The sequence below is a fragment of the Neofelis nebulosa genome, chromosome 5 (genome assembly GCF_028018385.1).
Source record: "Neofelis nebulosa isolate mNeoNeb1 chromosome 5, mNeoNeb1.pri, whole genome shotgun sequence".
Classification (NCBI taxonomy): domain Eukaryota; kingdom Metazoa; phylum Chordata; class Mammalia; order Carnivora; family Felidae; genus Neofelis; species Neofelis nebulosa.
The window spans coordinates 32206398-32231421 of record NC_080786.1 but is presented as its reverse complement, the minus strand read 5'-3'; the positions used below and the strand labels follow the sequence as shown (position 1 = coordinate 32231421).

At 34.0% G+C, this 25024-nt stretch overlaps 1 protein-coding gene across 3 annotated transcripts in view; it reads left to right on the top strand.

Moving 5' to 3' along the window:
* The window catches only part of STAG1 (STAG1 cohesin complex component), a 408272-nt gene that overhangs the window by 346427 nt on the left and 36821 nt on the right, over window positions 1-25024 (top strand). For all 3 annotated transcript variants that reach the window (XM_058732364.1, XM_058732365.1, XM_058732367.1), the window contains 2 exons: window positions 8834-8914; window positions 22986-23078. In XM_058732364.1, the coding sequence (XP_058588347.1) occupies window positions 8834-8914; window positions 22986-23078 (174 nt within the window). The remainder of the gene's footprint in view (window positions 1-8833; window positions 8915-22985; window positions 23079-25024) is intronic.

Sequence of the window (25024 nt, the reverse complement as noted above, 5' to 3'; positions counted from 1 at the left end):
GAAAACTTAAGTTTTCACATAAAAACTTTTTTTTCACATAAAAACCTATACTGGAATGTGTATAGCAGCTGTATTCATAATTGCCCCAAACTGCAAACAACTCAAATGTCCATCAAGTGGTGAAGGTATAAAAACAAATTATATTATCATCCATACAGTAGAATACTTCTCAGCAATAAAATGGAAGGTACCACTGAACCACTGTCATGCAACAACATGGATGAGTCTCAGTAACATACAGAGTCAAAGAAACCAGATGCACAAAGCTATGTGCTGTACAATTTTATTATACATTTTGGAAGAAGCAAAACTTACAGAGTCAGAAAACAGAAATCCAGAATGGTGCAGGGAGCTGACTACAGAAGGGTATGGGGGAATTTGAAGGATGATGAACTGTTCTATTTCTTGATTGTTTTGATGACTACCTGATGATACATTTGTCAAAACTGCAGAACTGTATGTTGAAAACAGTAAATTTTTCTTTGTATATAAGTTATATCTTGATTTTTTTAATGCACAAGGACAAAAATAAGAGTAATTATTGCTCATACTTAATGAAGTCCATTTCAAAGCCTGACCAATGTATGTTTTGAAGTTTAGAAAGCCCCGGACCAAAATGCAACCATAAGAACAAAAGAAAACATTTATCACATGGTGGAAATTTCAGAACCAAGAGCCTTAGGTAGAAAAGTTTGATATAACCTTCATTCTTATTTTTCAGCTCTCTAGCAAAGTTATATATAATGGCTGCCGATATTATTTAAATTAAAATTAGTTTAAAACGATTATTGGACTGTTTTTGTTGACTCTAAATCTTCAGGGGTGCAACATGAAAATTTCTATTTTTTAATCTTCATAGATCCTTCAGAAGCATGGCTAGAGTGAAGTACATCTGCTCTCTTAGAAGACAACATATAGTGTTATACCATGTTTTAAAAGTTCAAAAACTAGAAAAATCAAACAGTGTATTTTCCAATGATATGTATATGTGACAAAACTATTTTTTTAAGAGCCAGGACATGATATATATGAAATTTAGTAGAATGGTTTGCCAGTCTTAAGGAATAGGGGAAGAGATCATAGATGGATACCAAATTATTGATATCATAGTAGTTCTTAAATTTGGTAGTCTGTTCATAGGTTGATTTTATTATTATGCTTTATAATACAACTATTTTGAAGTATCAAATATTACATTAAAATATCTTAACAAAGAACAAATGGAAGCACTTTTCTTTGTTCTTGCAAATGGGATATTTTTGAAACACCTGATCATGTTACTCTTCTGTTCAGATATGAACATGTTACTATCTGTGCATTACCTAGCATTCTTAGGATAACACCCAGATTTTTTTGTCATACTGAGGTGACCATGTTGTTGTCCAAACAAGTGTACTTTTGAAAGTGAAAAGGAGTACTGTTAATAATTATTCCAAGACGTAGGCATAAACCAGGATATATAGTCACTCTTTTATAAGGCCCTTTGTGATTTGGTTTTTGCTGATCTAGCCTCAGTATATGCTTATATTTACTCTGTATCAGACTGTTCACAGTTTATTGGTGAGGCTTTTTTTTGAAATTGCTTTTTCTTCAACTTACATTGTCCCTTAGTTGCCAGGTTAAATCTTACATCTTTCTTTAAAGATTTAGTATATACACTTTTGCTTCTCTAGAAAGTTTTTCCTAACCATATTACTCTTCCTGGCTAAGACAGGAGTCCTTCTTCTTGCCCCTTAACACCTGACCCTGCATGTGTACACTTAGTCAAACCAGTTACTAAATTGTTACAGTTGAAACTTATTTTCCATCTAGATTATTCTCTAAGATCAGGTAATATATTTGTTTTAAGCTCCTAGTCTAGCAGAAGACTTGGATACTGAGTAAAACATCTGTTAGAAAAACAGAGCTCTTATTTTTCAGACTACAGTTTTAAATTGCCATACAATTATATCTCTGATTAGTTTTTATATGCCTCTCTTAAATAACCTTTCTTTATGTTTCCCCATCTTTTTGTTGTGTTAATTTTATTTTTTTTTTTGTTTTTATAGTAAAAAACACATAACATGAAGTCTACTCTCAACAAAGTTTTAAGTCTCTAGTACAGTATTGTTAACTATAGGCACAATGTTGTATGGCAGATCTCCAGTTTCATTTTACTTTTTAAGTTCTTTATATTAATGTTCTTAAGCTTATGTCATTTGTTGCAGTAATTTACCAATGGGAATTTTTAATTTTATTATATCTTGTTGTCTGGTATATAAATATTCTTTATATGATCAGAATTATCAGTTTTTTGTTTGATGTCTTACTTGGAAAGCCTTCCCACACATTTCTAAGTCATTTAAATATTCACTTTTTTTTTCTTGCGTTTTAATAGTGTTATTTTTTATAATGTTTAGGGGGGGCACCTGTGTGGCTCATTCGGTTAAGCATCTGACTCTTGGTTTCAGCTCAGGTCATGATCTCATGGTTCGTGAGATCAAATCCCACGAAAAGAGGGATTCTGTCTCTCTTTCTCTCTGCCCCCGCCCCACTTGCACTTTCTCTTTCTCTCAAAATAAATAAACTTAAAAAAAAAATGTTTGGAATCTATTTGCATAAATTATTCATTTTACTTTGAATATGTTTTTAAGTGACTATTCTTCTCTTGGAATTATGAATGTTCCCTACTTTCACCATTTTATGTGGACCAAAATTCTGTCTCCACTAAGTATTATGTTATGGTTTCTTAATGATTTAGGAATGGTTGAGATGTTGTATATGTTGTTTGGACAATTGTTTGCTTGTATTACTAGAGAATTTCAAGGTTAGCAGCAGAAATTGCTAATTGGATCTTTCAAGCTGATCAATGACATGAAAAGTGGCAAGATCTTTTTTGATGTTAAAGCCTACATTGTTTGGGAAGAAAAGGCTAGTACACATGAACTGTTTAAGAGTAGGCCTAAGGTTGTATGATGTGAATGCCTTGGCAGTGTCCTTTTCACTATATGCCAAACCCTCTTTTGGAGATCACTATGAAGAAATCTCACTAAAAGAGATTATAATATTCCACACTGGACCTTATCATTGACATATCACATTTTTCTTCATACTCTTCCTTGTTTTAAAAAAATTTTTTTTAACGTTTATTTGTTTTTGAGACAAAGAGAGACAGAGCATGAACGGGGGAGGGTCAGAGAGAGAGAGACACAGAATCTGAAACAGGCTCCAGGCTCTGAGCTGTCAGCACAGAGCCCCACGCGGGGCTCGAACTCACGGACCACGAGATCATGACCTGAGCCGAAGTCGGATGCTTAACCGACCGAGCCACCCAGGCGCCCCACTCTTCCTTGTTTTAAATACTACTTGGAACTTATGAGAAAGCTTGACAGCAGAATTCCAGGGTCCAAAACTGTCAAGGATTAATATGCATTAGCCTGGTGTGTAATCCATTCCTTGAGAAGTCTTTTAATTTCTTAGTTGCAGAAGTTAATCTTTTACTATTTGTATTTTTAACTCTTTTTTACCCTTACGATGATTTTTTTTTTAATGTATAGTATACTACGGCCACTGGTAATACAATGCATGGGATGATTCTTCATTCTCAAAGCACATGTAGAACTTAGGAATCTTTCTTCTCTATTAAAGAATTATTTGTTACTTATCACTATGACTTGCCTTAATGTTTTTGCTTTTGTTAGCATTTTCTCAAGAAAATTATTACTGCAAACTCTTTGCCATATTGACTATTATTTTTAATTATTATATGGTAAAACTGACCTTTTTTTCTTTTATGTAAAGTTATGAATTTTAACATGTGCATAGATTTATATAATCACCATCACAAGGGATATCACATATCTATTTTTTTCTTCATTCGATCCCTTTATAATTAGATGCTTGCCCTACCTACAACTCCTGCCAACCCCTGCTCTGTTTTCCATCACTATGGATTTGTCTTTTTAAGGTTTCCAAATAAATGAAATCATAAAGTGTTGTAACCCTTTAGAACATAAAATCTTTCAGTGAGCATAATGTCTTCACTGACCATAATGCCTTTTAGATTAATCCAAATTGTTTGAATCAATAGTTCATTTTTTAATTAATCGTTTGTTTGATTCTACTCCATTGTGTGGATACAGCCGTTTGTTTTATTCATTCACCTGTTGAAAGGCATTTGGGTTGTTTCCATCTTTTCGCTGTCACAACTAAAGTGAACATATGTGTACAGCTTTTTATATGAACATAAGTTTTCACTTCTCTAAAGTGAATGCCCAAGAGCATAGTTGCAGGTATTAGGGTATCAGTGTGTGTTTGACCTTATTAGAAACTGCCACACCATTTTCCAGTGTCTGCACCATTCTGCATTCCTTCCAGCAACGCGAAAGTCCCATTTGTTCCGCATCCTTAGCAGCACTTGATTAGTTTTTACTTTAGCCCTCCTTGTAGTGGTATCTCATTGTGCTTTTAATTAATGTACATTTTCTTAATGCTAATGATGTTAAACATCTTTTCATGTGCTTATTTGCCAGCCTTACATTCTTCTTGGTAAAGCCATGTTGATTATCAGTTTGCATCTAAAGACTTTTTTTTAAGGGGATATTGTCACGCATGTTAACCTACTCTGAATATGATAGAAAAACCGTATTGGATATGAAAAGCAGACTAGTATGAGGTTGAATTTACTCTCTTGTCATGCATGTAGCCACTAAAAACATTGATCCTCCAACCCCTTAAAGTCTCTTGCAAACAGAAAAGTGAACAACCCCAATTTATCCCACAGTCATTATGTGGATTTTCAGTATTTTAAACATGCCCTGTGCATGTAGTTAATATATATCTACACATGTATATATTACGTATGCATAATCATTTTTCTTATTATTCTATAGTCATATTATATTTTCCATAAAAATTCAGTTTTTCAAAACATAAACATTCTAGGAGCTTGTCATTTAGTCTTCATTTTTTAATTATTTTTTTAAATAATTTACTTACAGAAAGCAGGGAAGGGGCAGAGAGGGAAAGAGGGAATCCCAAGCAGGCTCTGCACTGTCAGCACAGAATCTGACATGGGTCTCAAACCCACAAACCATGAGATCATGACCTGAGCAAAACCCAAGAGTTGGACACTTAACTAGCTGAGTCACGCAGGCACCTCCCCACCACCTTTCTTTATTTACATATAATCCTACAGTTCATCTTTAGGATATGTGCTATCATTAGCCAGAAGTTGATTGATTCTCATTAATTCAATCTGTTAATCAAAGATAAAGAGCTGTGGTTCCTTTAAATAGGTAAAAGTAATTATTAAGGAAAAGGGCTAATAAATAATTTTATGTTGATTATGGCAATGCTAACTGCTATAATAGATTAATCTCAATATCTCAGTGGCTTAACACAATAGAAATTTATTCTCAACTCTTATAAAATGCAATTAAGGGAAGTGGGGTGTCACTGCACCACCCAGTCATTCAAGGACCCAAGGTCTCCTGGGTCATTGGTATCCTGCTGGCAGATAGGAGAGTAGAAGATAGAATAGGCACTCCTGCTTCTTTACTACTTTTGCCCAGAAGTGTGCAGTATACATTACTGTGTTCTCCCAGGAACAGTGTTAGCTCTTGGAAACAGGAGGCCAGAGGGGTAGGTTTGGAAGAAATTCTTTGTCATCAGCCCTATACTTGATATATTATTGGAAGACCTTCTCCAGGGAGTCAAGGAAAGGGAGAAGGACTGTGGTCCTCACCAGTTAAAACAATCTCTTTTGGCTTTTTCTGTTTTTTGTTGTTTGTCCTTCTTGTTTCATCTGTCTCTACTACAGAAAAATTAAGTTGCTGAATAAATGATGTCTGGACAAGTTAGTATAACATCACTAGTATGGAGGATAATGATGTAAAGCCAGGAAGAAAGCATTCTAAATTTTCTTTTGAAATGGGATCAGGTATATTGTTATATAATTATACCTGTGAGAAGACAGAATGCTTCCTAGTCAGTGAAAGTGAGCTTTTTATTTTAAAATAATGCAATAGAGCCTTTTTGAAGTAAACTCATGATGAATACTGACATATGAAACAATAAAATGGGGATGCTGTATTTGAAATAGATATTGGAGTGGCCAAGTGTCTGCTTCCCTCATAACCATTTCTAAGATACTTCTGCAAAACTTTGGAACAGTTTGCATAACTTCCTAGTATATAGGTCAATAGAAATGTAGAAGGAAAGGAAATTATATTTGTGATGATTAGGAGAAATGGTAAAATTAAACTATTCTTCAACATTACTTTTTTCTGTATCTTAATTTCCTATTGATGATGTTATTTGTATATTACTTTTCTGGTAGTTTAACAATTCAGGTTGTTTCAAATAAGAATTTTTTTAATATTCTCTTTTCCTTCCACACAAATCACATTACCAGTGTACCTGTATTCTAAATTAGAGGTTATCACAGTATGTCTCAACCAGTACATGTACGCATATTGAGCATTTCCTGAGTATAATGAGGTGATTTCTTTAGCATTAAATGTTCATAACTTGACAGTGTTTCAGTAGTCTTGTTTCTGACATGAGTCAGTCAATTAATTATTACTATGTTTGTTAAGATCCTGACATCATCTTATTGATGTTACATCAAAGGCAGCACTACTTATCTCTCTAATTCTGATGAGTTATTTTCAGTGGTGAATAGGTGTATTGGAGATATGTTTTGCTTATGTGATCTGGATCCTAAAATTTTTGAATTTCAAACCAGCTAAAATTTTAACCACTTTCTTCACATTCTACTTACTGATTTCTATTTTGATTTATTATCTACATATATCTCTTCTTATAATTTTTACTTTATCAAGTGGGGAAGATAATAGAGATACTATAATGATGGAGTATATTATTAGATAATGCTTTATTGCAATAAAAATATATCAAACAAAATGTAGTAAAAGGCCTATCCAAAATGAAATTATTCTATAGTTATGATTCTTAACCAGTTTTATCTTCCTAAATTCTGTTATTTGTCTCTGAAAATAGGGACAGATATTTCATAGAACAAGAATTCAGTGCCAATAGAAAATGAAAATGTGCCTATGTCCATTAGTATTTAGAGAAATGTAAGTTAATACTACATTAAGATAGTACTCTTGGTACTATCTACCATAAAGTTAAACATGCACACACTATATAATCCAGCAATCCTATTCGTACAACAGTGGCCCTCAAAGTATAGTTTGGAGAACCCTGTTAGTTTCCAGGACAGGTCTTTGAGATCAAACTATTTTTATGATAAGAGGAAGATATTATTTGCTTTTATAATCTCACAAATGTACATTGAAGTATTGGTGTCATGTCAAAGAATATCCACATTTATCTATAAAGACTACTAAAATGTAATTCTTTTTCCAGCAATCTGTGACACTGGAATTTCTTCACATACTTCAATCAAAACAGCATATTTTAATAAAATGCAGAAGCAGATTTGAAACCCTGTTTTCTATTGAGCTGGACATTAAAGAGATTTGCAAAACTGTGAAACAGTGCCATTCTTCCCACTAAATGATTTTCATTTTAGAAAATTTAGTGCTTTTTCAGAAATATGTATTCTTTATTATATAATTTGTTCATTTTAATTTTTTTAAGTTTACTTATTTATTTTGAGAGCAAGAGAGACAGAGAGCACATAAGTGGGGGAGGGGCAGAGGGAAGGAGAGACCAAATGCCAAGCAGACTGCATGCCATCAGTGCAGAGCCCAACATGGACTTGAACTCACAGACTGTGGGATCATGACCTGAGCCGGTAACAAGAGTCAGACATAACAAACTGGGACACCCAGGCACCTCTATTAATTTTTAAATGAATTAATATGTATTTGAAACATTACTTATAATTTCTAATATGATAAATCTGTTATATAATTCACATAAACAAAAGCAATTTAAGTTTCTTTGAAAGGAATTTTTTAGTAATTTTTAAGAGTGTAGAAAGGTCCTGAGAACTAAAAACTTCAAGAACCTCTTAGCTAGACAAATGCATATATGGGTACCAGGAGACATAGAATAAGAATGTTCATAGCAGCATTATTCATGATGGCCTCAAACTATAAGCACTGTAAAAGCTCAGCAACAATGGAATGAATGAATAAATAGGATATTCTAAATATAGTATAAAGAAATAATGAACTATATAGCTATATGCAGCAATGTGTATTAATCCTAACTGTAAATGTTAAAATGAAAGAAATCAGAATCAAAGTAATACATATTACATGATTCCATTTATATAATATTCACAACTAGACATAATAAACTCAGTATTTAGAGATGGAGACTTAGGTAGATAAAATGTACTGACTGCCTGATAAGTCAAAATGACTATTAGCCTTCCTTAGAGGGAAGAAAAATATTGGGAGAAATTGCTGGCAATGTTCTGTTTCTTGATCTGGGTGGTGGTTACATAGATAACTTTCTTTATATTAAGTTATTAAATGTTTTATGTACATTTCTGTATAAGTGTTCTATTTCATAGTAAAAATGCTTTAAAACAAAAGTAATCATTATAAAATTTGGATAAAACTTATTTCTTCAGTCTCCCTTTAAAAATCTGTGCAAACTATTCATAACAGTAGATTTTTGTTTAAAATGTAGTGTTATTTGGGTCCATATTTATCAAGACATGTTATATCTTTATTCTCTAGATTGATATGTTGGTCTTTTTTTTAACCAAATATTATTTTACACATTCCATTAATTCTACAAAAATTTGGACTTGAAACCTTATTATAAGAAAAAAACTATGATAAACATTGTTAATACTGTACAAACATAAATTATGTCTCATTTGTTTGAATTTTTTTATTTGATACAGATAGTCGTACAGGCACTGCAGTGTTCCCATTACTCGATTCTTTGGCAGTTGGTGAAAATTACTGATGGTTCTCCTTCCAAAGTAAGTAAGAGTTTCTGAAGGCAGAAGGGTTATTACTAAAACAAAATAACCTTGTTTAAATCATTATTTAATAATTTATTGTTACCAGTTATTATAATAAATTATAATTTTTAATAAAATATATAATAATTGTTACCAATTTTGCTTTATCCTATGAGTAAGTATATTTTACCTCTTTGGAAGATAACCAGTTCTTCAATAGATGCAGAGTTGTATAGATACACCAAGTTAAAAGTCTTATAAGGAATAATTGTAGTGGAAACCACAAGAGCTCTGATAAATGGCATGCTATTTAAAAGAAAAATATTGAAGGTAATACTGTGTAGCTCTTAGTTATTGAATTATGGCACCTTGGGGCCCAAACTAAACAACATTCTTGTTAAAAACAAATTGTTAGATAAATTTTTTAAAATTTTAATCTATGCATGGCCATTCGAAATAAAGGAAATACAAATCAGAGATTAAAATGAAACTAGGATCCAAGAGAATCAAATCAGAGCCTAAAGCCTAGTTAACCTTGAGGATATTGTCTAATCTAGACAAATCCCAAGGCCCTTCCAAGGTGAAATATCTAATGGGTAGCACATCTCCCTGATAAACTTGGGATCCTAAAGAGCTACTTCCCACACAAGGGTAAATTAGAAATAAGCCCACACCAGCTCCATTCATGGGGGGATGTAAGGAAAATAGCCTGTCTTAAAATTTGTCATTGATTAAATGGGAGAAAATACGTCTTTCATGAAAGTTGATAGCCATGAGCGAGTTTTCATATAGGTTCCCACCCTAAATTCATACTACTTCAGTGCTCCGTTAAAAAAAATTTTTTAAAGCAAATTAAGATTTTGATTTAAAGTATTTGTGGTAGTGATATCTTCAAGCACCTAATAGAATCAAATGTAATTCGTTTTTGAAGGAATTTGTCTCTAAGAGGCAAATAAAATTTAAAGAAAAATGAGCTTATAGTAAAGACTACTCAACTAAAAAGAAAATGAGAAACCATGAACAAAACCATGAAGAGAATCAGACCAAAAAAATACTATTTATATATTAGAACTGTCTGATACAAATATAAATATATTTCAGTTGTCTCATGAGATGAGAAAGGCTTGAACATAGGTGTAAAAACAAATACTTGATAAAGAACCAAATAAAAATATTATGTTTACATATCCTCCTCTTAATAAAAACAGGTGCTATTCAACCAGTAAAGAAGGCTAATAATACATCATAGAACCAACAACTTGATATGGAGCATTCTTTTCTTTCCTGTTAATAATTTGAGGATTTTTCTGCCTTTAGAAAATACTTGGGGTTTTATTTATTTTCAGTTAGAACAACAGTAATATATTGGTTAGCTGCCTCATTTTTCTATTTTATTGACAATGTTAGTCTTAAAAAGCAAAAATCAGAGTTAACCTTTTGTTAGTAACAAAAGTCATTTAAAGGTGTATTACATTTTCATGTCTTTGAAATGTTCTTTAATATGGCAAAATTAAAGAAGCTTGAATATATGTAAGTTAAAATTTGATAGCAAGAGTGTGTATATTACACACAATTACTTAATTTTTACTTTGATTTTTCCATCTGATTTTGGCATTCAGTTTTTTTCCACTTAGATTATTTAGGTTATCTGAGCTCTTTATAATTTGGCTGGATATTGATACTTGTATTTAAGTAAATTGGAATATATACTTGTTAAAAATTTAGCATAATTAATGGTTAATTCCTTTATTAAGTTTAATTTCAATTTTGTTCTTTTATAACTATATTCCATAATTGGAGTGAGACTTATTCTTGAACCCACTTCTTTGAATGTTTTCTGTTTTTTTAAATCCTGTTACGGTAGAATTATTTTGAGATTCCTTACCTTTCTGTTTAATTTCTCACACATTCTTCTAATAAAAGATATCTTCATTTTTTGTCATTAGTCATAATACAGATTTTGTAGTTGTCATTGCCACAGTGGGAATGCAGCTTTTGTGGTCAACACTGATTTTCTTTATGCTAGAAAGAATGCTGCAGGATCTTTTAGGTGCTTTATTATTCAGTTGATTTCTGTTTATAGTCTTGCGTGCATTCATATCATATATGAAATTCTCCTTACTTTAAGTGTCTCTCTCACATTATTTCTTCTCATTTTGAAGTTGTTGGGTTTTTTTTAACCAAAGTGTATTCAGTAATTAATCATTGTGTGTTGTTTATATCTATAATTTAAAAGTAATTCTCTAAGTGATAATCTTGAAAAGCGTGAATCTTCAAAACACAGACAAACTTTAAAAGTCTCTCATTGCTAAGATTTCTCCTTATAAAACAGTTGTATTGATTTTTATGCATAGTAATAACTAGTTCATGAATTGCCAAACTTTCTAATCCGCTGTATGATGTAGAATATCTTTGAAACTTTAAGATCTTTGAAACTTTAAAAATGTAAGCTTTGTATGCATTTAATATATATTATTACTATCACATTTGTTATCAGCTTCCTAACTGTAGTTCCAGCCACATCATTAGCTTGTTGTATAAATAACCTTGAGGCAAATCACTTGGATAATTTTAAAACCAGTCATTTATGTGATAGCATTTTATCTATTGTGAATTGCGTTCCAGATATTAATAACAACTAAAATAATCACGTACGTGTGTCAGGTTACTTATTTATAAAATTGAAAGTTATATTGGGCCAATTTTTTCTAGCTCTAAAATTCTTCAATCTGCTAAGGTTAATAACTTCCTTAACTGCAGATGTCTGGGTAGATATGTAAGAATCTCAACAGTGATTGGCTCTAGGAAATAGAAATTCTTTGGGGGCAGGCATAAGGAGATAAATTTACTTTTTGCTTTATACCTTTTGATACTGTTTGAGGGATTGTTTTTATTGATGATATCTAACAGTGATAATTTTATCACAACAACTTTCAAAAACTACTAGTACAAAAACATCTTGATTCTCCATCCGAATCTTACGTTTTGACTTATCATATATAACTCACAGAGTTGTTAAACTTGGATGAATACTAGAAAAATGCCTAATGTGTCCTGTATCTTATTTGTTGTAGCAACATTATTCTATTGTTTATAAATGTGATATTAAAGCTGTAAGGAAGTTTGGAAGTGATTTGATGGAACCTGTTGTAGATAAGGCCTAGAAGAGGACATTGCTGTTAATATTTGTTGATGTTTTACATCAAGTGATTTTGTAAATCGCTTGAATTAAATGCTTTAATTATGTCTTCCTAATAATTCTAAAGTGGATGTTATGATAACCCCATTGTACTGGTAAGGAACCTGATACTTAGAAACATTGGGACTTGACTAAGATCGGAAACTTAGAGCACAATTCTTTTGAATCTCAATCGAGTAGTTCTTCTGTTAGCACTTTTTAAATTCTTCCGTTATTAAGATTTTAATACAACTAGTTCTAGAGAGTTTTGTTGTTGTCGTTGTTGTTGTTAAACAAATTTTCTAAGGACACTTTGGTTGACTACTTGCTGAACACAAGCTAACAATGTGTGTTAATCAGTTGGATACTGAAGTTATGTTATATAGCCACTTTTCATCATTCTGTATCCCTGAAGAGGATACATTTAAATGAGAAGTGACTGTGATTTTAAATGCCTCAGTTTGTAATGCCCAGTGGGTTACAGTTTAAGTATACAGTTATGAGGTCAACTTGTTTTTGATTAATAAATTGTTTATTAGTGTTTGGTGTATAATATAAAGCAGAAAGGTTTTCATAAATTTGGCCTCTATTATTGGAGTACTTGTTCATTGTAAAAAATATATAAATAAAATTTCTGAATCTTACCACCTATGGATAACCACTGTTGATATTTTGGTGTATTTTCCTTCTTTTTCTAACATATTTCAGTCTTATTGAAATCATAATGTGTTTGCAGTTTCCAAAATTTTGTGTCTCCTCTACAATCAACATTTCCTTCAGTTATTAAGTGTTTATAGATAATATATTTAATGTATGCACGATACTCCATTGTATAGCTCTACCATGATTTATTTCACCACTCTTATCTCTTGGATATTTAGGTTGTTTAAGCATGTTAAGAAATAAAATTAATGCCATGATGGACATTCTGGTACAAAAGTTTGTTCTGTGTTTTACATTGTTTCATCCTGTATTGCATTCTTAGAAATGGAACTGCTGGGTCAAAGATGGTACATACTTTTAAGGCTTGATTTATATTGCCAAATTGCCTTTCAGAGAGTACTTTCTAAAATTTATTTTTCTTTTCTGTTGTCATGAACATGGTCATTCAGAAATTTATGAATAGTAGTTATATTTGAAGTTTAAATTCAACACAACAGTGAACACTTTTATAAAATAAAGTATGTGAGAAGACTATATCAAGAACAGGATTAGATCTTTATTTGAACTGGAAGTGCATTGGGTTTCACCAATGGGTATTTCCTCTGTTCCCCTAATTTCCAGAGTTGAAGCTCTTTGGCAGTCACACAGGTCATGCTCAGTATACTTTGCTCCGGTGCCCCCTAGTGCTGGTCCTGTAGAAGCAGCCTTCAGTTTCTCTTCTCTAACAGAAAACATCCTTCTTCCTTCAGCTCCTTCTGGACATATACAAAGACATTTAAAGAGCCAGGTAAATAAGAGTTAGGGCTAATATAATGCCCCTATTGCCTTTTTTGGCCTGGGGATCTAGAATTTATCCTAAGTATTTTTTTCCCTCCTGGGAGGAGCTGTCCTACTCTCTCTAATCTTAAATTTGTAGCTCTCTCCCTTACCCTGCATGTTCCTAAGACAGTGGTAGACAGGGCCTGGGGCAGACATCCCTGCCTTTTGGACCCTGGCCCTATTCCCTAATCTTTTAAGTTAAAGAAAATCATCCCTCAGGTAACTGTAAGTCACATTATTTTTGAGGTATTTAGCTGCAAAATTTATTCCTCCATTACCTTCTTGACTGAAGAGTCTCCTCTGCAGAGTCCAACTTGTTTACCTCCAAACAGAGGTAAGGGAAGGGAAGAGTTAGGGTGAAGGTGGGACCTGAAGATGGCCAAGCTCAGTGAGGAGACATGTTTAACCTTGCTATTCTTTATACAAACATACATTTTTAGAAATGTACTAGAAATAGTCTTAAAATGTGTAAAAATCTACAGGCGGCTTTCTACCCCTCTTTCTTTTCCCTTTCTAGTCCTTTAAAATAACAAAAATAAGAGAGCTCACTTGGGACCTTGCTCCAGATTCCTAGAATCATAAAATACCTCTCCATCTGCAGAGTTAACTGCTTTGTATGGGGAAGGAATGGGGCCAAGAATGGGAAGTAATAGTTGTCTCTCTAGGAACAAATTTATAGTAGCATATAACCATTTTACTTCATTCTTTTCTTCTTAAATCTTTAACCCTTACCTTTTATTTCATGAGAATTCCATCCTCAGTAAGTATCTAGTTAATTTAAAGCCTTTCCTTTTGATTGTTCCAAGACTTCATAGTCATTCTTTGATAGTTGTGTTTCTATTAATATTAAGTCCTATCTCAGGTGCCTCATGGCTGGTCTAGGAAAGTTAGGGGAAAAGGATCCAGATCTTGTTTAATACCCTTTTCTTGTTCAGCTCTCAGAATGTTCTCTGAAGGAAAAATAAAAAGTCTGGAATACTGAAGTAGATGACTGTTTATACCAGATTCCAAACTTCTCCAAAATGTTATATAACATTCTAAAAATCTCTGAAATCAGAAGTAAATATGTTCAACTTAGAAAAGAACTTACAAGCCATGATTCTAACATTCCATTAAGAATTACATGCTGTTTGCAACCCTATTCCTCCTGGGCCTCCAGTTTTGAACATTGCTGTCTGGTGGGGAAAGACCATGTAAGTCTTCCTCAAGCTTTACTAGCTTGTCCAGTCAGGTGCTGTTTCTACTTACATGGGGACAGTGGTCTTTAAAGCACCTAATTTATAAACACTGAAACTCCTTAACATATATAATGCCTTTCATATAAGTAGTAAGCCAGGACTGAGAAGATCTGTTCTAAGTAACAGTTATTATAATGTAAAAGTATGTTTTAACGGAGCTTATCTGAGGTCTAAAGCAGTTTTAAGAATGTTTAAATAAAACATAACATTTCCCACTTTCTTGTACAGAGATTGGAGATTTGCCTCACCAGAATAAGTGATAAAAGAAGTTTACTTTCCTCTGTCCATTTAGAATAGAAAGGAAATGTGTGTTTTATATTCTGCTTAATATCCTCTGATATCATAATGCCTTTTCCTTCCTACAATAGGTTTTTTGTTTTTCAAATGTTTTTTCCAGCAGCCATTCTAAAATTTCTAGGTATTTGTTATATGATTTCTTGTCACATACCCAATTCATATATATATAAGAAGCTCCTACTTTGTAAATAAGGTATATTTCCAGAATTTTTTGTGTCGGAGCATTATCTTTGGAGTTAAATGTAAATTTGAATTTTGGTGCCATTTTTTACCTCCTGTGGCAAAGATAAGCAAGTTACTTCACCTTTGAACCTGAGTTTCCTAATGGGTATGTGATCGATCACTGTTGGATATGGTTGTTGGGAAGATTGAATTGAAAAAAGTGTTTCAGCAAACAATAACTTTGTTTTGATGGCATTAAACTGAGTCCTTGTCTATGCTTTCCTAGTCTCCCCTTTCACAACCAAGAATGGGTGCTAAATGAACTATTATCTGAGGCTGTGGAAGTGGGTAAACATGCTCAGTAGCTAGTGTAGAGAAAGAACATGGTAGTTGTTTGTTCTCCATCTGTATCTTGGAATGATTTGGGAATTCAGGTCTCTCACTTTGGTCCTAACAGTCGCTACTTTTCCCCTGCCCCTCTGATTCCTCCTTTAGCTTCCTTCATCTTGGTACAGTATAGGAAGGAAGTCAGAAGATGTTTTGGAACTACAGTAGGCAGTTTAAGGGTACCTGCATCATAAATGGATTAATCTGAGGCAATGGCAAGAGTCAGCAGGTGGGGATTCAAATTACCAGTAACAGCAACACTGAAAACTAGGTATTACATTTGGGGGTTAAATATTCAGTAGTTAATTTACTGTGTATTCACAGAAGGGGCACACCCTGTCCCCATCCCCCAAAAGAGAAGCTAGTAGCAGCTGTTCATACAAGAAAGCGGTTTTAAAGGGTTTTTAAACATGGGGTTGAAACATACGAAAGCAGTTTTAAACATAGTGTGTACCCCACTACAGTGGTGACACTTTTTACTATGTCTCTTGCTCACTGATGTATCCCAAGTGAATGAATATAGTTTCATTTGTTTTTATCATATTTAATGTGAATAATCACTTATTGGGCTGAAAAATAATGAGCCTCACTATGTGTTAGTAAGGGTGCTAAATACAGGTAAACATAACACAGTTTATACTTCAAAGAGCTTTATAGCCCAGTACAGACAGGACATACTACAGGCCATGGGCCAAATGTGGCCTGTCCCCTGTTTTTATAATAAAGTTTTAATGGAACACAGCATGCTCAATAATTTATGTGCTATATAGGGCTGCTTTTATATTAAGTGTCAGAGTTAAGTGGTTGGGACAGACACTGTATGGCTGATGGAGCCTAAAATATTACTATCTGACCCTTTACACAAAAAGTTTGCCAATCCCTGGCTTCGTAAGGTAACCCCATGGTCTTGTTTGTCAATAACCCTATTTGTCTTTTCTGGGTAACTAGTCTTGTGCCCCTTTTTTGTCATGAACACTGATCACCAAATTCTTTACAGGCTTTATTTTCATGTCCTGATATCTTTGACCTGGTCTTGGTCCTTATTTTACAACTTTTCTGTTCTATTTATGCCCATTCTAAAAATGTGTATCTGGCAGGTAATACTGAATGAATTTTATGGATGTACTACTAGTTTTTCTGTGGCTTCAGTTTCTGGCTGTGGTTATCTTAAGGGTATTTCACAGCTGTAGATAAAAGGACAACTAAATTTAGTCTTTCTCTCGACATGTAAAGTTGTGATACATAATAAAAAGGAATCACAAAAATGAAGAAAGCTAAAGGAGAAGTCAGAGTTATAGGGGGAAAATAGTGACTGTTAGGACCAAAGGGACAAACTTAACTTCCCACATTATTCCAAAATGCAGATGAAGGACAAAATCTACCATGCTGCATGTCAGATCTACAGTAGCTACATATTCGTGTGTGTAGGAACTAAACTCTGACCTTTCTCCACTGACTATAATCATGTTGAGATACTTGGTTCTTAAGGCACAGTCTACATTTAAGATCTGTTTTTCTTCTCAAGATGTTAGAGTAAGTCAACTTTGAGCCTTTGTGCCTTTGAGAAAACTTCTTTCTAATATGGCTTATATGATAAATTCACCATCTTAATTATGCCAGCCTTGTTCAAAATTTTTCATTGCTGAGATTTTGCCGACCAGGGTGTAAAACATCTTAATTCCTTGAAATTTTGGTTTCAGTACTACCAGGAAGAAAAAACCAAAAAATGAAAAACTTCAGCCAGGCTAGTTAAGCAGCTTACAAAATGGATATGAAAGAATCTAGCCCCAAGATATAACTTAAGACTCAGTATAATCTTATCACCTGACCCATTTGAATTCCTTTCCATAGCTACTTTAGGGAAAAGTGTTCATGATGCCAAGCTGCTTTCTGAAAATAAGAGACAATACTGTTTCATTTAGGAAAAAGTGTTTGAAAAAAAGTACCATATACTTAGTTTATATATAGCTTATCCTGGACTAAGTGGCAGATTACTCTTCTGTTCACTGTGTTTAGTTCTCACCTCTGTAATTCAGGTACTCTGGCTAGAAAGGGAATTTATAAGTAAAGTACCATCCTATTAAAAGTTGTAGAGGTACTCCCTAAATATTCTAGTTTCTTAAAATTGCAGTCTGGATAATCAGCATATCTTGTTCTTGGGTTATTGTTTTTCAGAGTCCATCAGGTTGACTGGCTGTTTTGTTTATATGTAAATATACTTGAGTAATTTGAGTTTCAAATATCTTACCTCCATAATGCCTGTTTCCTCACCATAGTAATTTTCTCAATTTATAGAAAAAAGTCATTATAGCAAAATGGTTAAGAGCACAGACTAGAGGCACACTGCTTTGGTCTTTGGGCCTGCATTTAACATCTTTGTGCCTGTTTCTCCATATATAAAATGGGAGTGATAATAATATCAGTACCCATCACAGTTATGAGGATTAGTTAAATTTAATTCATGAAAAGCTAAGATTAGTGCCTGGTACACAGTAAGTGCCAGTAAATGTTAACTTTATTATTATTGAATTCTAGCCCAGAAAAATACCACATACAAAATGCTCTTGTTTATTCAGTGTAAGTTAAACATATTTAATTTTTTTCACAATGACTTTACAACTATTACAACAGGAGAGAAAGTATTTCATTCCAGAATATGTGGAATGTAATAAGTTTTCTCAAATTTTAAAATAGCCAGTGGCTTATATTTAAATTTTTTAAGTTTATTTCTTTATTTTGAGAGAGAGAGAGAGAGAGAGAGTGCTCCAGGGAGGGGCAGAAAGTGGGGGAGGGACGGCTGTGGGGAAGAGAATCCCAAGCAGCTTCTGCACTGTCAGCAAGAGCCCAACATGGGGCTCGAATTCACGATCATGGCCTGAGCTGAAACCAAGAGTCGGATACTGAAACCAACTGAGCCACCCAGGTGCCCCTCAGTGGTTTATATTTTAAAGGAGTTCAAGTAAATTACTAATTTTTGTGCTTTTAAAACTAAGCTCTTATTATTGGCCCTATTTAGAATCTTTTTATGTTTTTATTTTTTCTTATCCTTATTCTTGTTTTTTAAGAGACATTAAGAATAAAGCCCATTCTGTGAAACTTACCTTAATACTTGAGCTTTAAGCTGGCAAACCCTGAACCTCTTTTAAAGTTTTGATTGAACATCCTGAAAATTTCTCAAGATATTTATTACCACATATCCCAGAAGTGGTTGCCTGCCTTAACTTAGCACAATCACAGCCTTGGGAATCATCATTCCAACTATTTTAATCAAATGAAATATTGTAAAGTGAATAAAAGCACTGTATTCTGAAATCTACAAGAACCTAACGTCTCTTCCCAGCTGTTTAAAGGGCTTTACCATATAAGATTTAGTTAAAATATATAGTATCTCTGCCCATTTACCTAAAACTATTAGTTTTATATTTCTCTTAATGGAATCGAACTGACTATAATTAAATTAATTTTCTTGAGCACTCAGATAATATTTAAGTTGCATCCAAATCTAGTGCAAACTTTACTGCTAAAGGCCTTTAGCTTCTATTTTCTTGGTTGCTTCCCATTTCCAGTTTCTTCTTAAAATACTTCTACTGATTAGTCATTGGTAGGCTGCTTACTTAGTTGTGATGTTAAATTTATAATTCTTCAAAAGAATTGGCAAGTTACCATTTTACATAAGACACATCTGCTTTATGATCGACCTTTAAAGGAATATTTGGCTTCAACTCCAAAGATAGCTGATTCCCTAGACTGCTTCTTTGCACGCTGAGAAATTTAAGGAAATAAAGGAGCATTAATACCTCCTAGCACCATTTTTTCAAACTCTGTTTAGAGTTTGATAAAATGAAGATATTACACATTGACCCTAGGATTGTGATATCATCTGTATTACGTATACTTGCATTTCATTCAGTAAGTATTTATTAAACACCTGCCGTGTGCCAAGCACTATTCTAGGTACTAGCAATGGAACAGTGAACAGTCATTCTTTGAATACTGGGAGGTTTATTACCACTTAGCACCTGTCTTGTTCTCATTTGAGTGCCTATTAGTGAATTCAGCAGAATCACAGAGTACCATAGAATCTCATAGTTCAGCTGTCTTGTTTATAGATTTTTAAACTCTGTAATTCTGAGACATAAAATAATTGACTAAGATCATAGAGCTAGTCAGTAGCATGGCTTGCTTTTTTTCTTTCAGTTATTTATTCAGCAAAGAGTTGCCTTCTTTTTCTTCCATTCAAGAAAATGGAAGATTTCCACTGCAGTCTGACTTCAGCCCTTTTAATTCCATTAAAAGTTTTCTCCCCAAGATCACTCACAACCTCATCATTGTTTTATGGGATACTTTCTAATCCTTAGCTTGTCTTTTCTGTTATGGCATTTGTCACTATTAAATTACTATCTCCATTTTTTAATGTTTTTTTTTTTTTCCTTAAAAACATTTTCTGGGGCACCTGGATGGCTCAGTTGGTTAAGCATCCAACTGTTGATTTCAGCTCAGGACATGAGCTGATAGTTTGTGAGATTGAGCCCCACATCTAGCTCTGTCCTGACAGCATGGAGCCTGCTTGGATTATCTCTCTTCCTCTCTCTCTCCACCTCTCCCATCCACTCACATGTGTGCATACCCTTTCTCTCAAAATAAACATTTAGGTGCAGCTGAGGGGCTCAGTTGGTTAAGCCTCTGTTGATTTTGGTTCAGGTCATGATCTCATGGTTTGTGAATTCGATCCTTGGAGTCAAGTTGAGATTCTCTCTCTCTGCTCCTCCCCTGCTCTTGGTTTCTCTCTTAATAAGTAAACTTTAATAAGTAAATAAACATTTTTTAGAAAACCATTTTTTAATGTTTTCTTTCCAGAATATGCTATATTCTTCTGGTTTTTATTCCTACTCATACCATTTCTTAGATTTCTTCATATGCTCTTCTTTCTTAACCATCTGTTAAATGTTGGTGTTCCCCAAGATACTTTTGTCCACCTTCTCTACATATTCTCCTTGAGTGATCTCATCTTCTTCCATCATGTCTGTTGCCGTTTAAATGCCGAGGACTGCCAAATCTTTATTCTTGCTTGAATTCTTTCCCATGGCCTTTGAACTCCTATATTCAATGGCCTACTAAACATCAGTAGGATATTTTTCAGGAATCTCAGATCATCATCTCTAAAATTGAACTATTATGTTAGCATTTTTGTGAACTATTACATTAACTATTTCAGTGATAAACACCATAATCCACCTAATAGGTAACTACCTGGAAATTTAGGACTCATCAACAGCCCCATTCTGATTAGTTCCTAAATTCTATGCTGCTGCTTTATAATTTCTCTTCAGTCTATTCACATCTTCACTGCCAACATTTTATTTTCAGACCCTCATTCTAAATTATTCCTATGGCCTTTGTTAATATGTAAGGGAACCAGAGAAGAATGATTAAGAGCATGGACTACTTTAGAGTCACAAGAGTAAGATAATCCTACATTTGGATCATTACCCTATCACTTAGAATCCATGGGTGTTCTGACGTTGTTTCCTCATGGGTATAAAAGGAATATTAACACTTACTTCATATGGTGATTGTGAGATTTAAATTTATGGCCCGTAGAACACAGTACTTAGCACATAATTAGCACTCAGCAGAACATTGTATTTCTTATTAACTAACCTCCCTATTCCATATCATTCTCCATTCTGCTTATAATATTATTCTTTAAAACAAAATTGTAGCACTCTCATAATAAAGATTCTTCTACAGTAGTTCGTTATTGCTAGTAGATGATTTAACATGGAATTTTAAATGATCTCCTGTTTAAATGGAAATGAATCCTGTTTTCCTCTTCAGCTTTCTTGCCACTCACCTCCCTATTTGTGTCCCAGCCACAATAAATTAACAGCCTCTCACAAGCATGTTCAGGCTTTTGAACATTTTGTGCCCTCTGGGATACCTTTTTCTATATAGCTGGATAATTTTTAGTTGTTCAGAGCTCAGCTTACATGTTACCTTCTTTGGGAGCCCTTCTGTGACTACTTTTGACTCTGGATTAGGCTTTCCAACATAGTATTTCTTACATTCTGTTGCAGCTGACTGTTCTCTTGTCTGTTTCCCCTAATGTATAATGAATCTTTGAAATTAGAGAAGGTCAAAGAATGTTGAGTTTTGGTTATTGGGTGTTCATCTGCAGGAACATGAAAAGTTTTTAAGACAGCATTTTTTTTTTTTTTTACTATTCTGCACAAAATGACCTTATTCCTTCTTCCAAATACTACACTCATGATAGCAAAAGAAATGTGTATAATTTTTTAAGTATCTTTATTTGGGATGTGAAGATCCCCAAAAGGAATTAGTACTGTCATCTACACAAAGAGTAGCTTTAAGAACTTGAGTAACAGGATACTTTTTAGAAGTGATTTCTACATCAGCCTAATTTAATTACTCTTCATTACTACTTTAAATATCGATGTAATACTGAATTATCTCATGTGTCTTCCTCATTAGTGAGAATATGAGCTCTGATATCAGACAATCCTGGCCTCAAACTCTTGCTAATAATGACTACTACTAATCAATATAAATGTTAGATTATGTAACACTAAGCCCTCAAACCAGTGCCTGACACATTTAGGTGCTTGATAAATTTAAATTTCCTTTTATATTTTTTAAATGTTTCACATTGAATATTATATGGCCATCTAATTAAATCCTGTTCACTCATTCAATTTTAAATTAAAGCCCATCCTTTTATAAAAGTCCCTCCAGCTCAGCTCTCTCTGCTACAGTTAGAGGTAGTACCAAAAAAAAAAAAAAAAAAAAAAAAAAAAATTGAACATTTAATTACTCTGTGATTAGCCTAATTCCCTGCTAGGATGTTAACCCCTTGAGGGCAAGGACACTGTTTTAAAATTATTTTTTCTCAAAAAACATTTAGTTTTCTTCCCTTGACATTTTGCAGAGTGCTGAGAATATGGGGGAAATTAAGTGCACATTTGTTGCTTAATGATTTTTTTTTCAGTGTGCTGCTCTGCCCCCTCACCTTACTACCAACTAGTATGTATTTTGGAATGTCTAACAATTTTAATATTAACCCAAGTAAACCATATTTATAAAGGAAAACATGTTGGAGGAAATCATACTGAGCATTCCATAGCTAAATAGAATTGAGTGTTTGGGATTATGCCCCTTCCATTAGGATAACTAGGAAATAACTATATGATTTGGTTCCCAACAATAAATTTGGTTTTATGAATTTCCTTAACAGTAAGTCAATTGGCTACTTCCATTTATTATTTCTTACGGATCAGATTTATAGGATATTGTAATTCATGTTTGCAAATTTGAATGTGTCTTACAGGAGGATTTGTTGGTATTGAGGAAAACAGTGAAATCCTTTTTGGCTGTTTGCCAACAGTGCCTATCTAATGTTAATACTCCAGTGAAGGAACAGGTAAGAAATTATCAGTTAAGAGCTCTCAATAAAAATAACTAAATTCATTGAAGAACAGTAAGAAGATGTAAATTTTTTATGACCATTCTTAACGTACAGATCTATCCCTAACATTTATGGAACCTGGGACAAAAGTATGGATGTCTGAATATTTAACTTAACAAAGCAAGCTAACAGATTTGTTTTATGTCTTTTTATCTAGACAAATACACTATCATAATGACCTGGTTCCATAATTCCTGATTCCTGGGACTTCTATCCCAAAACTGGGAGGGTTGAAGCTGGCCTGTGGTCCACCCTCCTCTGACCTTACCCTCTTCTCATCACACCAGGAAGAACTTCTCACACATGCATGTAAACACTTCAGCCCATAAATCCAAACTGTCAACATTATCCCCTCAAACAGCCACCCTGAGACCTGGAGTACACACACAAATGATATAGTCTCCCCAGAGAAGAGGGCTGTGCAGGCTTTGATAGCAGAATCAGGTCTCTTAGGGCAAGGAATCCCTGAGTCCCTGTACTTGGATAGTAGGAGTGCAGGTGGATATATCCCACTGGTTTAGCAGACTCCTCAATCCTTGGGAAGGGCAGCACAGCCCAAAGAGGGTCAAAGCAGAGCCCGAGGCAGTACTGTTTCCATGAAGCAATTTTTAAAAACTGTGTAATTATACTATTCTTCTGGTAAGTACTTTTATATACTGTTTTATAAAAAAACTTCTATATACTGTTTTATATAAAAGAGAATACTTTTTTCCATATTGTTCTTTTCATCGTAATGTTGGACTAGAAAATGTCTAGTTAATTAGAATACTGTAGTACTCACATTTTGCTATCCCTTCTAAGTAGGTTATCACATCTATTAGTTATCTATTAAGTTATCAGCATCTAACTTAAATGGGAACAGAGATGGTCTTCTCTAAACCTTATTCTCTAAACCTGCTGAACCCCATCAGTGAGTGCTGTCTAAAACTACCTAGCTTAGGACATTTAAACCAAAAATTCATTGTTTGTGCATCATCACTGGTGATGTCCAAAACTGTGGCCTGTCTCTCCCTCTGCCTCTCCCTCTGCCTCTGCCCCTGCCCTCTGCCCTCTCCCTTGCCCTCACCCTCTCCCTCTCCCTCTCCCTCTCCCTCTCCATCCCCCTCTCCATCCCCCTGGATTCTCTCTCTCCCTCTCTCTTTCTCTCTCTATATATATCCATCCCCCTGGATTCTCTTCATGCTCCCCTTTTCAAGTGGCTCTTTCTGAATATCTTTAGACATTTAGTAGTTCATGGTGGTGTAGTCAGAGCATGAACTGCCATGATTCTTGCTGGAGGTAGACAGCCAAATACATCTCCAAATACACTCATCTCCAAATACATACCAAAATTGTGTTTTCCCATAGAAATCAATATTTAGAACAGGGTAAGTGAATTGTTTTGAGTTACCAGAGCCCTCAATTATCCTACAACAAAATCATTCAGTTACAGTAAACTGATAACACAGACTCATTTCATACCATCCATTAAATAGGGCAAATTTGACAACATTATCATACTGTTTCTTTAGGAAATGTATTGAAAATTCCCTTATGTGATTAAACTTGTGGCAAGTTGGGGCGCCTGGGTGGCTCAGTCGGTTAAGCTGCCGACTTCAGCTCAGGTCATGATCTCACGGTCCATGAGTTCGAGCCCCGCGTCGGGCTCTGTGCTGACTGCTCAGAGCCTGGAGCATGTTTCAGATTCTGTGTCTCCCTCTCTCTGACCCTCCCCTGTTCATGCTCTGTCTCTCCCTGTCTCAAAAATAAATAAAACGTTAAAAAAAAAAAAAATTTAAACTTGTGGCAAGCTTTCATATAGTGATTTTTATGTGAATGGTCTTAAATTCAATTTTAAACCTACTGAAAGATTTTTTTTTTTTTTAAGTTTATTTTTGAGAGAGAGAGAAAGAGCACAAGCT